Raw genomic sequence first — 14,831 nt, 5'->3', positions numbered from 1 at the left:
GGAGTTTTTAATTTACAAAGAACAGTGTCCAGGCTGAGTAAACTCCTCATCATGTGCAATTACTGCTCATAAAGTCTGTAGGCCCTTTCTGGCCCTTTGCTTGGGGACTTACGGTCCCTCTTTAAAATTCACTGTGCAGGCCTGGCAAACAGGTGGAGCTGTGCTCCACCAAGTGACACATGGCTCCTTCAAGTGCAGTGTTTTGTATATTTAGCTGTGTGCAGGCTGTGGAAAGAAGGGTTGCTGGGAAGGGAAAACGATAGGAGGAACACGAGCTGATATGGCAGGGTTGTAACGGGTGGCTGTGATGAACTGTTAAAAACATTTCACATGAGAAAAAGTGCATGTCATGTCGGGGGTCAGTGAAAACCGATGAAGGTTAAGAAATTGGACACCATCACTGAGGCTGTAGCAACAGGAATAAACAGTGTCTGTGAGAGCCAGATCTGAAATGGACAGCCCCAGTCTGCTTCAAAACAAGAATATAAATAAATAGTTCTGGCAGAGGAACAGAGGCAGCATACTACAGTGCCTGTTACCCAGCGGGCTGATGCTTTGAAGCTTATATCAGCAAGCGTCTGCTTCTCTGGTGTGAATGCCTCATTTTGCGCAAGGATAGCTTTTTATGCAGTAACTAGGATTAAGTCAGCTTCTTAGAAAGGCAGTTTGGGGTGCTTGCAGCTCTTTTTGTAGGTCTGCTATGTTGGTACTTGGTTTTGATTCCTTGTACTGTCTTCATTTTCCATGATTGCTTCCTCTTTTTGAAAAGATATCAGAAAATTTGAAGCTTGAATTCAAGTGTCAAAATTGGTTAAAGCAATGATTGGAGTGGGAGCAGCATTATCTGTCTGTGGAGTCTTGGTATTCACATAGATGGCTATTCTTACCTTTGCTGGACTTGCCTCTGCAGGCTGTCCATTTTAAGTTCACCAGACAAGTGTCCTGTAGAAAGTCGAGTCATTAATTTAAATTTGTAAATTCAAATAAGGTCAGGGAGCTTTAACAGAACAGCTGATGTTGTAGTACTTTCATATGTCAAAGGTCTAGGTAGGAGTTATAAAGTACTTTTCATGATTTTCTAAAGAAGCTTCTACTGTTGTTGAGTGTTGGTGAGCAATCCTAGAGTCAGAAGTTACTGTCTCATAATGCTAGAACAATAAGCTATAAATTAGCTGTTACCACTCAGGAGAGAGACAAAGGGATGGTCAGAAGTGCTACTAGAGGAACTAAGGAAAACCAGTTAGCTTTGTGATGGTCTTTGGTATGTTCATGTTGAGTACACAGTTCTGGTGATCCCTTCACACGAACAGCATAATATGCTAAAATAGGATCAGAGGATGGCAGCCAGGATGGTCAGCAGTATTGACTGATTTTCACATGAGGAAAAAACTAAACATACTAGGACTATTCAGTATGGAGAAGCAGCAGCTGTGGAGGATATGCTAGAAGTCTATGAAGTGAGGAGTGGAATGGAAAAGGTGAAACTGAGAAGTATCTGTTGATTGCCTCTCACAAAACAAGAAGTAGGAAGCACTGAATGTAATTATCAGGCAAAGGTCATAGTTTTTATGCAATGTATCATTCATCTTTGGAATTTATTGCGATGGGATATTGGAGAGGCTAAAGCTGTGAAGGATTAAAAAAATTACAAGGCAAGTTCCTTGTCCATGAATAGCTGTGTAGCACAGTGATTGGAGGAGACCTTTGTCTTTGAAGGTCTCTAAACATCAGCTTCTTGGGACCTGGGAAGGTAGGCTAGGCGAGTCATTCAAAACTTGCCTTGTTCTTATGTTCCCTTCCCAGACATCTGGTACTGGCTGTTTGGAGAACTAGGGCACCACATGAACATCTCCAACCCAGTGTGCCATTTCTCCTGTTCTTATGGAACAAAAGCCTCATTAGGGGAAGCCCTGCAATTATCCCTCGTAAATGCCTGCTGGTACAGTATTATCATTTGTGCGGATAATTGTGTGAGATCCATCTGGCTGGCTGGCTAAAGGAAGTCACATATGAGAAATTAAAGTAAGTGGAGGTGAGAATCACTGATAGAATAATGGCCTTGTGTTCTCTGCATAGCTTTGCATTTTGCCTCAGTCTTTTCTTAAACATACTCTTCTCTATTTCTTAAGTTCATTTGGAAGGGATGCTTCTCCTCTGTAAAATGGTAAGGCAGTGGTTCTGGTACTATTGTCTGTGTAGAACTGGTTCTGTGATACACTGTCTCTTTTTTCCTTGGTTCTAGTTAATAAATTGCATTAAAAGGGAGTAAAATACATTAAATTTTCAGACTTATTTCATACCTGTCTTCTTTATACTATTTTCTCATGTTAGCTGCAGCTGAAATTCCCCTAAGAGTGTTATGTCATCAGTGATGGGTGGAGAATTGGGCCTCTCTGATACTAAATGGGAAGAAGGGTGAATCTCCATTAAGATGTATCTTAGCTTATTCACCAAAGGGACCCTTCCCTTATGAGCTTATACAAAATGAGAACCTGTTTCACAATGTGTCACTGAGGCACCAAGTTCCTTTTCTTATACAAATCAGTAATAAACCCCCCACTATATTAATCAATCAGAATGTAGCCTGCAGTATGACAGTGCTCAAAATAGGTGGTAAATAAATAATCAAAGTCCTATATTTTTTTATATTGCTTTCTTTCTGGTGATGGATTTCAGTTCAATTCAGGTCTCCAAATGTTTCTGGATTAAAACTGAAGTGAGGAGTAATGAGAACTATGAAAAGAGCCTTCATTTTCACTGTTACTGAAGAGACTAACCTAATATCTTACAGTTGTGCATTTTTTAGAGGTTTTTTTTCTCCCTTTTGCAAGATGCTAAGTAGTCTAATGGGAACTGATCTAAGCTTGGTATTACCTCTTGCAAATGTAAGGAACAAAATGCCTGATGTTACCATGATCATTTGAGGATGATGAAGAAGAAATAACTTTGAAGGTGAAGGCTGACACAGTTTCAAGAAATTAACTTAGAAGCTAGTAGCCTCATGGTTTAATAAGCCGGGGTATGATTGTTCATATTATATGTCAAGAGTGCTGGTAACCATAGCCAAAAGTAAGAGCTTGCTTTATTATATTGTCATTTACATTAAAGACTGGGACAAAGCCCTCTATGCCTTGGAGACAGAGGGAGTTCCAGCTCTGACTTCTGTGGACTTAGGACTTCAACTTGGGTTTCTCAGGCAGCCAAACAAACAGCTGAAGTTACTTTTGTATAAAATAATCCACAGTTCTCATTGTCCTTTCTTTCCTTTCCAACCCCTTCTGACTTTTTTTTAAAATTTTGATTATCTCTTTCTTCAGCAAGAACTCTCTTTAACACAGAAAACATTCTTTTACTTTTATATTTTCTTTCTTATTTGGAAGGCAGAAGTTGTAACAAAATAAATAAATAAAGTGAGGTAATAGTGGAATGAAAGGAGGAAGAACACGAAATGTGAGGAAAATTAAGAAGTGGTGTCCAAACATGTTGTATCTGAAGTTAGTGACAAAACTCTTGTTGGATTGCAATTACTTAAAAGAATGTGTGCCTATTCATTGCAGGTTGACCTCACGCGCACCTTCACCTTCCGCAACTCCAAGCAGACATACACAGGAATTCCCATTATTGTGGCAAACATGGACACTGTGGGGACATTTGAAATGGCTGTGGTTATGGCAAAAGTAAGTCTTGATTCTCATTTCTGCAACAGCTGGGAAGTCACTGGGTGACAGTGAGCAGCCTCTGGTAGTTTTTAGCTATGGTTTTTGGGGAACAGGGGGGCATGAGTTAAAAAATCCAGAAGGGAAGGTGTGGGTTCACTGCAAAGCAGCTGTACTTTTACAGCAATATCAGAGACAGGGCTCCAGATAGAAGATAGTTTCAGTGGACATGCTTACTGGGTAGCTTCCATCTTGGGTGTGGCTCAGCTTCAGGTGAAGCTTCTAGAGCTTAGTTTTTGAGGTCTATATTATGTTCCCTTCCAGAAAAAAAGTATTAGCTGACAGAAGTTTTGAAAGTGTAGGGTACTGGATAAAGCTTGTAGCAGTCAGGAGTCACCAGTTAATTAGCCCTGCCCTCAAGGCTCACCTTAATTTCTTGCAGTGCTTAAGGACATTCAAAATATTGACCATAACTTCATGAAACATCAGAAACCCGATCCTGAAAGGTCAGCTAAGTATGCAAAGTTACCTTTGAAGAGACGTTTGGAGTTGTCTGGTCTGTTATTCACTGTTACTGTTCCTTTCAAGCAAGATGAGCCTATACTTAAAATGGGAATTTCTGGTATCTTGTTATTCTGCAGCTGAGGGAAAGATGACTAACTTGGACATTAATATCAGTTTTCTTATTTTTGCTAGCATGCAATGTTCACTGCAATTCACAAGCATTATTCTCTGGAAGAATGGAAACTGTTTGCTGCCAATCACCCAGAATGCCTTGAGGTACATTTTCGTACTGTAAATTATTATGGTTTATTGCTTTGTTCTGAACTCACATACACTGGAGTCTCTTGGGAATACTGTTGTCAAGTGAGGTTTTGGGGAATGAAGATATTTGCTGTTCTTAAATGCATCAAGGGAAGTGGCTTGTCCTGGTTTGAAAAGAATAGCTATGTGAGTCCATTATGATAGTGTTTATATTAAGATGCAAAAAAGCAAAGTTTGTGTAAGCCTGGAATGGAAACAGAGAAGTATCCTGAACAAAGAAGAAGGAAGTACTTGGGAATAGGTCTAACTGCTGTGCTTCTGTTGTTGGGAGCTGTGGTAGTGCTGGTGAGGGAGAAGCCGAAGACACAAATGTGAATAGCCTTCAGTAACCCAACCACAGGCTGGCCCCCCATGCCCTTGTGCTGGGCAGAGTCTTTGCTATCAAGTGTGCAAGTGGACCCAGAGCCTGCGGGCTGGAGGGGCCCAGGTGCTGGGCCCAAGCAGGGATGAGCACTGAAAGTTGTCAGAGCATATGTGTCGTCCATTTACCTCCTTGCACTAGAGCTCACGCTGTGCAGCTACTACTGCTGCCCCACTTGTTCACAGGGTCCTAGCCTGAGCCATTACAAAGAAACACCATTTAGTAAATCTAACCATTGACTTAAGTTCTGACTTTTTTATATCCAGATTTCTTCTGTGTTCGTCTGGCAGGCCCCTACACCAGGCAAGGCAGTTTAAGAGCATGCCTGGCTGTCTCCCCTCCTCAGAGTTCAGTGCAGTTTTGCAACGTTTTCTGTATGGAAGAGAATACCACACAGCTGTATTGTATCTTCACCTGTGGCACATTTTAGAATTATATTATGAAGGCTGTTGATGACAGGATTGTCTGAAAGCCAGCCTATCACTTAGGTTCATCAGGGTTGCTTATATGCCACTAAAGGGTAGAAAGTGGAATATCCTGTGTCTGAACGCTTTGGCACTTAGCTCATTTGTGGTTCATAATCACTGGGGTAGGATCTTCTAGTGATTAAATACCGACTTGCTCTGTGACCTTGGATCTCTGCAGAGGTTTTGTAGGCCAACAGCTGTGGAAACTATTTTTCTATTGGAAAGAACTCATAGGAAGACAAAGAAGGGAGCAATCTGCTTGTTTTGAATGGTAGCTGACCCTGCTTGAGCAAGGGGGTTGGACTACACAGTCTCCAGAGGTCCCTTCTAAACTCAACTATTCCGTGATTCTCTAGATCAAGGGAGTGTTTGGTGAAATTAAAGACCCAGATTCTACTCTCTGAGAGTGCCCCAAATTTTGCCACTCTGCCTTCCTAAATATATACCAAGTTAGGGCTTCTTCTGTGTTTGTGTTAATATGAGTACAGCTGAGCCTTCATCCATCTCAGGTGATAATATTTGCCTGAGAATCCACCCGTGAATGAAGAGCTGATAAATTGCTAATTTTGCTTTATTTTAGAGCCTTTAAACAAAAAAGAAGTAACACATTGATATTCCCAGGAAGGTACTTATTTCGTATTACATAGTAGGATTTTCACTAGTTCCCAGCACAAGTTCTCCCAAGACTATGCAGAAAAAGGCATACAAAATGTGTGTTTATCCCAGTTTTTACAAACTACTACTCCCTTTTGTTCTCTCTGTCTTTCTAGCATGTAGCAGCAAGCTCAGGTAGTGGAAAAGCTGATTTGGACAAGTTAACAAGTATTCTGGAGGCCATTCCACCTATCAGATACATCTGCCTGGATGTGGCAAACGGCTATTCAGAGCACTTTGTGGAGTTTGTGAAGTCTGTCCGTGCCCTGTTCCCACATCACACCATTATGGTAAGTGTGTACAAGGGGTGGAGGGTGTGTGTGGGAATTCTGTCCAGCAACAGGCCCCAAAGTTTGGTTGGTAGGCATCAGCTCCTCTGTGGTAGCTCCATCAATTTCTCAGTCCTCATTTAAAGAAAGGAAAGAAGGAAGGAAAGAAAAGTCAAGTCTGACTCAAACCTCTTGTCTTCCAGACAAATACATGTGGACAGATACACTTCTGAGAATATAGAGGGCAGCTCTATTCATCTACCCTTTCAGTTTAGCAAGATGTTGACTTTGAGCCAAATGACGACTGTAATAACATGTTGGCATTGTCAGTCTTCCATTGCTGATAATTTCTGTGGGAATGCTCAATGGGTGCTCTGATACAGCAGTTTGATGTTGGCATGGCAGGCTGGGTGGATCCAATTTTTTTCCTACTCACATCCTCCTTCCCACACCAGATGTGACCTCTAATCATAAAGTGTGTAGGTTTATTTTGGTGATTCCAAGCTGAGGTTTGCTGTGGGAATGTGCCGACGTTTCTGGCCCGTTGAGGCCAGTGACTGTTTTTGTCTATTAAATCACTGTGAAGACAGCTGAATTAGACTAATCCTTGCCTATGATAAGAGTCATAGGGGTGTTGTGCAGTCATGAATGGGGTCATCAGGAAGCAAAATAGTCAATGCTGGGGCTTTTCACATGCCTTCTGTGATGTTTCTGTCCCTTCTGAGAGCACTAATGCCATGCTTCTTCCAGCCCTTTTACACCAAGAGTGTGGTGTTTGCATTGACACAGGACTCCTTGCAGCAGAGCCCTACTGCTCCTGCTTCTTTCCCAGAGCCCTTGAAGAAATGGGTCTGAATTTGTTTCCATGAGAATAGAAGAAATTCTCAGACAAGCAGTAGATTCTTAATCAGGCTACCAGCCTTTCTTAAGCCAGTGCAGCAAAAAATCATGTGTTTAGGCAACATTTTCTTACCTTTTCATGCCGTACATGAGGCTTCACAAGTGTAATGTAAATGTGAAGTAAAAATGGTCATAAATGCACACTCTGACTTGGTTCAATAGGGAACTTGACATTCAGGCAGCTCAGGCGAGACTACACTCCTTCCTCCCATGTTGGAGGAAGGCAGTGTTCTTGCCTCTGAATGATGGTGGCATTGGAGAATGGAAGTGAGCTGGAATGCCTGTGGGATTCTGGGTTACCATAGGCTAATGAATAGGCATCCTTCAGCAGCTACCAGCAGACGTGGGAACCTTTTTGGTATGGCCATATTTCCCATGGCTTTGGGGAGGGCTTTTGGAAGTTTGAAATGATAGATGTGGGCTTTTTGAGCTTCCTGCTTCATGTTCACTGCAGTGAGGGAAGGAGCTGTTTCCTTGCTTTGGATCTGAAGTATTGTCCCTAGTGACATGATTACTCCAGTGTCTTTGTCTTAAAAAGTTGTGGGAGGGAGCTTAAACCACATAGTTAAAAAAAAATCTTCCCTATCAGGAGTGGAAAGAAAATTGTGTGTCATCCCCTCCTCCACCTCCCCACAGACTGCTGACTTTTCTGACTGAGGAAGGAACTCAGCCAAGATGAATTGCCCAGAAGGCACAGGAGGTCAATGTCAAAGTCAGGTATCAAGCCTGGATTTTAGTCCAAGGTCCTTAAGCCAGTCTCATCCACCATCCACATCTGTTAAGCTACTCACTTAGTTTCTCTACTTCTGTGACTAAGGTTATTGTCACTTCAAGTCTCATTGTTCTGACAGCACCACCTGCTTGAGCACATATACAGCCCTGACCTGTTCAGTTGCCGTCTCTGGTTGTAGCTCCTTTCTCCGAACGTGGTTTAGTATGGCTCATGTTTTTAATCTCCCGCACAGGGATAATTTCCATTCCTAAACCTTCTGTTTTCCAAAGCCTCCAGAGTCTGTGCAGTCCCTGCAAATCTCTGATTCATCTAGGGACATACACCTCTACCCCACTTCCAAATGAGTTTACTTAAGACTCTGTGCCAAAATGGCCTTTTGAAGCTATTCCTGGCTGAAATGCAGGAGCTTGTCTAGGCTCCTTTTTGTGATACTCTGGAAGACATGTCCTGCTGCTACCTGTTCTGTCTGCTTTGATGTCTCTGTGCTGTGCCTGCAGTGTGCTCTCTGCTGTGGTGGCTTTCAAACAAAAGGGTTAGCTGTTAAATAGAAGGTATAAAAATAAAGAAGCTTTCTCATAGCTGAAAGTGATCTCCAGGACCTCGCAGGCTGTCTTGTTTGCTTTCCTCAGCATGACCATTCATTCCACAGTCAGCTGCAGTGCAGTACATAGCAGTAACCCAACCCCGGGTCTCAGGGAAGGTATGTTCCCAGGGGCCGTGCAATGCGTTCAGCTCTGAGGCTGAAAGGTGATGTGCAGAGCAACTGTGGTTAATGTAGTACTCTGTGGCCGGTACTCCAGTGCAGATAGAGGATGCTCTTGTGTAACAACCTCTCAAATGCATGGTTTTACCATTTTAAAGACTTGCTTTTATAATCATATTACCTTATTTTCTTCTGCCTGGCTCTGACACAAGCTCTTTTCACTCCTGCCTTTCATACTAATTTACAAAGATCAATTTCTCCATGGAACACAAAGGATAGAGAAGACAAACAGGGACACAAAGGTACAACATGACTTGCCTTTAATCACTCATTAGATTGAGGATGGAGGAAGAAGCAGTATTCAGGTCTCCTGAGTGTCTCACACGTGCAGCACTGCCCCCCAGAATCAAGAGTAATGGTCCAGTGGGGTGTTTTGCTGTAGCACAGCATCATGTGCTTGGGTTGTGCTTACTCGCTGAAGTCTAAAGCAAAACTGTTGATATTCATGGTGGAGGGTCAGACCCTTCATATTACAGTATACAGTCCTTATTTATTAGTGTAATTGTAGACGTTAGTGTTCTTCCATTTCACTGGAAGTCTGTTTAGCAAGCTAAGATACCTTTGCCAGCGAGCTTTGCCAAGTTTTTATCCTGAATTTTTCTTTTCGTAGTGTGTTCTCTGTTCATTATACAGGGGAAACCCGAGGGAGGGGAGCAGGGAGTGTGGCAGGAAGGAAAAGGCTGGAGCAGGAGCACGCTTGCAGATGCAGTAGCACCCACAAGATGTGGCTCAGGGACAGAGGCAAGCGGAATCACAAAGCAGGAGCAGAGGGAAACGACAAGGGCCAGAAACTGTTGCTCCCCTTGGAATTAGTAGCAGAACTTCTCAGGGCCTTAGTGGAGGCAGAATTCAGACAGAGAAAGCCAGGCAGACTGCTCCCAGTTCATCTCTGAAACAAGCAGCAGAGTTAGTCCAGTCATGGTGTGTCCACCAGGGCTGGGGTCTCAGAGCAGAGGCCAGCTGGGATCCCAGGGTAGGAGACTGTGATGCTGCCAAGGCTGTCTTGGGTCAGTCACAATTCTGAGTGCAAGCCCCCACCTGATATGGCTCAGCCTCACAAAGGGCATCATCTCTCCATCTTAGGGTAAAGCACCCCTTGCCTTGGTGGGTGGGAAGTGTCCTTTGGCAGTGTTCCTGATAGTGTGGAGGCACAGACTGTGCTTTCCTCTAGGATACAAGAAGAAAGTTTGAGAACTGTTGTCACAGACACTTCTCCCCAGCTTGATCCATTGCCATTTGCCAGCAGCTTTCAATCAGTGCAGCAGTGTTCCTGTCTTAGTGTGAGTCGATATTTATAGCAGGCTTTTATGAGGCACAGTATCAAATGCCTGACTGAAATTCAGAGGCACTGCCCTACTGTGTTTGCTAATTTTGTATCTCTGTCAGAGAAGCTGTAGCCTTTATAATCCTGTTAGGTGAAATCCTGATCCCATTAAAGTCAGTAGTGAAACTCCCTTTGACTTTTCTGAGGCCAGGATTTCCCTCAGGACTGGCCCACAGTTCAGTCATCCTGCATAGTGCTGGAATGAGCCAGAGTGACGCTCACTTGAAACCTCTCACTGAGTGATGGTACAGCTGAATATTGCCCTGAGTGTGTAAGGCCAGGCCCACAGCCAGGGTAATTTGTTGTAGCCCCTAACAACTGACCACACTGTAAGCATGGCAGTTTACCCGAGTTTCAGTTGTTACTGATGCTGTTATTTTTCTGCCAGGGGTAGCAAAGTTAGATTAGCAGTTCGGTGATATCTGTTTCAAGAAAGCCAGTTCCGCAGCAGATTAGAAATGCATTGGTACGTGGGCTCACCATTAAGATGAGCATGCTTTTTGCTAATACAGTACTTCCATCAGTTACTATGTTCCCTGACTACTTGCCCAAATACACTGCAAAATGTATTCTCTGTAGTGGCTTCTTTGTATGAGTTCCAATTACTTTACTTGCTTTATATTCTTAGTTAATTTTAGGGGGGTTTCATCTCTGTAGTCTCAGTCTTTCTACAATCATGTTTTCAGATTTTTTTTTTTAGTTGGAGTATTCTGGCTTTACCTTACAGGTGGGGCTTTCAAAAGCCCTTTTGCTTCTATTCAGCTGTCATACTGCTGAATAGAAGGCATCAGTGGTAAAGCAAGCATTGGTTTCAGTGGAAGTAGAGTTCAGCTGGATGTGAGAAAACAGCTTTCCCTGCTCCTCAGCTGTGATACTAGTGTCTCTTCACATAGATAGCTCTGCCTCTCTGAGGTCTGCGAAAGGTACCTAAAAGAAGCAAGCCTGTCATCGGCAGGTTGAAGTCTGCTATGTAGAGCTCCCCATCTTCCCTGAAAATTTGTTAAGGATCTGCAGATTCAGAAAGACAGAAACCGCTGATGTGTATACATGCATTCCAGGAAAAAATGTATGCTGGGGACATAAGTGCTTTTCCCTGCTAGGATGAGCATTTTGAATCAACATATGCAGTTCCAACATTCTCTAGCAGTAACTTAACATTAAACGTCTGGTTAGCATTTCTGAAGAGACAGTTTGACAACCTGCTATGCTCTGCTAATAAGAAGACACTGCTGTTTAAGTTAAATACATGTTTGATCCCAAATCTCATGGAGCCATTGACTTTTGATACTCATTCGTTCATGTTTATAAATCTGTTGCATGTACTCCAGTATTTTACCAAGTTGTAAAGTGCTGCATGTCACACAGCACAGGTAGTCATCTGCCTTCCAGACACAAACTGCTTCCTTCACGTTGTAAGCAGTGTGCTCTCTGTCACCCCATCTTGGAGCGTACAACACTTAGTAGAACAAATTACCACTGAGCAGAAAGGAAACAGCACTTATCTGGAAACGCTGTACCTATTATATATTCTTTATTTCCTGACTGTTCTATTTTATTTTATTTTATTTTTAATCAATATCATGCAGTTTTGAGCAAAGTTAAGTGATCCTGTGTCATAGACCACAAATTGCTGCCTAACAGTATCATTGTTTTTATAAGTGCCTCAGGTGGTGGCTTGTCAGCTGTTTCAGGCTAATAAAAGGGGGAAGTAAAATCATTAAAAATAAATAAATGGTGAAATAGGAGCCAAAAATCAGTAAGTGCAGAATAGGCCTTGCCCAGCATTCACTGGGTAGCTCCTGTTGACTTCAGCAGGAGTTTTGTTTCAATAAAAACTAAGAAAATACTAAGTAAGGATTTTAGGATTTGCCTCTTGCTCTGCCCATATCAGTACTGCTACAAACACTTGCTAAGTCCTGGAATATCATTACATAAGAGGTTTTCTGAACATTTCTAGATCCTAAATTCAAATCTCTGCAAATGAATAGCCCATCTCAGTACAAGTACTGATGTGAGCAACTGGACTTGTGTTTCATGCAGGTTTATTTTGTGCAGTTTTTCTAGCTAGGAGCATGCTGTAGATGTGAGAGAAGCAACAGAGCTGAAATCCAAACCATAATTGGTTTTAAGTGTCTGATGGGATGATGGGTCTGATGAATCCCAGAGCACTTGAAGGAGCTAGTGGATGTTATAGCAGGACCCCTCAGTCACTTGCCAAAGGTCTTGGGAGTCTGGGGAGGTCCCTGCTGACAGAAAGCTAGCCAATGTTATTCCAATTTACAAGAAAGGCCATGAGGGAAGACCTGGGAAGCTACAGACCTGTTAGTCTAACGTCATTAGCTGGAAATATTATGGAGGAGATCATAGTGGGTGCTATTGAAAGACATTTGAATAACAATGCGGTATTCAGGCTAGTCAGTAAGTGTTCACAAAGGGAAAATCCTGTTTGATTTTATATCCTTCTACAATAAGGTCACCCATCTAGTGGTTGAGGGAAGGTGGTGGATGTAGGTTTTCTGGATTTTAGTAAGGCTTTTGATACTGTCCCTCACAACATCCTTCTGGACAAGCTATCCAACAGTGGGATGAGCAGGTTCATGGTGCACTGGGTGTAGAACTGGCTGAGCGTCAGGGCTCAAAGGGTTGCAGTGAATGGGGCTACATCTGGCTGGTGACTGGTCACCAGCGGTGTTCTGCAGGGCTTAATTCTAGGGCCAGTGTTGTTCAATTTTTTTATCAGTGATCTGGAGGCAGGAGTTGAATGCACCATTAGCAAGTTTTCTGGTAATACCAAACTGGGAGGTGCTGTTGACTCTCCAGAGGGACAAGAGGCCTTGCGGAGGGATCTAGATAGATTGGAGCATTGAGCAATCATCAGTGGCGTGAAATTGAACAAGAACAAATGCCAGATTCTGCACCTGGGACAGAGTAACACCAGACACAAGTTAAATTGGGAGAGGAGTGGCTGGAGAGCAGCCTGCAGAAAGGGAACTTGGGGTGCTGGTTGACAGCAATGTACAAAATGACAATAGTACCTTCCTTACTCTTTCAGTACTCAAAATACTAAATCCTAGAGGAAAAAGATTTGCCAGGGTTTTAAATAAGATCTGAACATCTTCCCACAAAGTGAGGTATGCAAATGGGATGGTGGGCTATAGGCTGTTCAGGAGGGATAGGCAGGGCAGGAGAGGTCAAGGAGTTGCACTGTATGTAAGGGAGAAGTTTGACTGTATAGCCCTTATGGCTATGGATGATGTGATTGAGAGCCTCTGTGTGAGGATTAGGGGGATAGAAGACAAAGCAGATATCCTTATGGGATCTTAAGGATCAGGGTTTCCTGGAACAATTATGAAATTTGTTTGACTTGAGAATGTACCTGTATGATTTGTTTAATCACTGTGGCATGCACAATGAACAGTATATATTATTCTTGACTCTATATAGTTCAACTTGTAAAAGCACTGGATAAAACTCTACATTATTGTCATTAGTCTTTACTGCAGTGGTTTTGAAATCTCCCATATACGTGATGTTGTTCCTTCTGTCTAGGCAGGCAATGTGGTGACAGGAGAGATGGTAGAAGAACTTATTCTTTCTGGAGCAGATATTATTAAAGTGGGTATTGGACCAGGTAAGTCAAATCCAGTCAAATAAGGGTGACTTATGGTAACATTGGTGGAGGAGTTGTCCTGATGGAACCAGTGTGTAATGCTGTTTGCTTGTCTATTAGGATGCTTAGGCCCACTAAGGTCAACAAAGTAACAGTGCACTTGCACATAGTATATTTAATAAATACATGAGCAGGCTGCTAGTGTTTTGTACTGCAGAGTGTTAGTATTGCATCTTTGGGCAGCGAAGATGCCTATTATGGGAAGCACTGAGTTGCCCGAGTTGCTGACATTATCACTGATAATATGTGTTGTCTTTAGGAACGCTTCTTCTAGCTTGTTGAAAAGAGGCTGAGTCATCCCAGCTAAAGCTCAAAGAATACTGTGTTCAGGTATCCACTCTGTCAAGGAAAGATAGGTTTCTAAGTAGCTTTATGATTTGTGTTCAGTTAAGCTGAGGTTGCCCATCTTGTCAATGTCTTCAAAGATGAAATGTCATTAATTAAGTGTGAAGTATGGATAACATTGCCTCTACCTGTTACTGTTGCCTGGGAGCTAAAATGTACCTTAACGCACTTATATGTTACCTATCACTATAAAGTTCCCATGGATAATGGGAGGACCCTAAACTTCTTACAGTGTTTTTCCTACCTTCCCTTCCCTAATGTTGTCTCACACATGCCGCCGTGTTGTCTTCCCTTTTTTGTTTCCCTCCCTTGTGTGTTTCTTCATGTGCTCCTTCCTCTTGTGATTTTCTTCTCAGATAGCAGCTGGGGTCACCATACGTGGGCTAGATTTTAAACTGGCTAACACAAGTGCCACTGACAGTATAGCTGTGATCAGCCAGTGTACTGCAAGCAGATTGTTTACTCTACAATGCCAAATAGTTATGGTCCATGAATGGATAATTTGAGCAGAGCAAATGATGTAATAAAGGTTGCAGTTATGCCCAGGAAGACAGCAAACAACAGTAAATACTGCAAAATACATGAAGAATAAACAACAGAGATGTTGTGGTGCAATTGTCACAGGCAAGTTCAGATATAAAAGAAGAAATATTATAGTTTGTAGCCTCAAAGTGGAAATAGTTAGGAGAAAATGCTGTATAGCCCTCCCTGGAGATCTTCCTGAACAGATCTGGTACAAGTTGACCACCCAAAACTACAAGTAACAAATGTTCCTCACAGGAGATCAGATCTTGAGGCTCTTTTCCAGATAATGGTCCATCCTGTGGAAAGTGGCAGTGATTTATTATAAAGCATCACACACAT

The 14,831-nt window shown here is 42.5% G+C and overlaps 1 protein-coding gene across 2 annotated transcripts in view; it reads left to right on the top strand.

Moving 5' to 3' along the window:
• Window positions 1-14,831, top strand: part of GMPR (guanosine monophosphate reductase) — a 44,707-nt gene that overhangs the window by 1,606 nt on the left and 28,270 nt on the right. For both annotated transcript variants that reach the window (XM_074828826.1, XM_074828835.1), the window contains exons 2-5: window positions 3,558-3,677; window positions 4,353-4,436; window positions 6,080-6,253; window positions 13,502-13,583. In XM_074828826.1, the coding sequence (XP_074684927.1) occupies window positions 3,558-3,677; window positions 4,353-4,436; window positions 6,080-6,253; window positions 13,502-13,583 (460 nt within the window). The remainder of the gene's footprint in view (window positions 1-3,557; window positions 3,678-4,352; window positions 4,437-6,079; window positions 6,254-13,501; window positions 13,584-14,831) is intronic.

The sequence above is a fragment of the Strix aluco genome, chromosome 1 (genome assembly GCF_031877795.1).
Source record: "Strix aluco isolate bStrAlu1 chromosome 1, bStrAlu1.hap1, whole genome shotgun sequence".
NCBI classification, from domain to species: Eukaryota; Metazoa; Chordata; class Aves; order Strigiformes; family Strigidae; genus Strix; species Strix aluco.
This window is presented reverse-complemented; position numbering and strand designations above follow the sequence as displayed.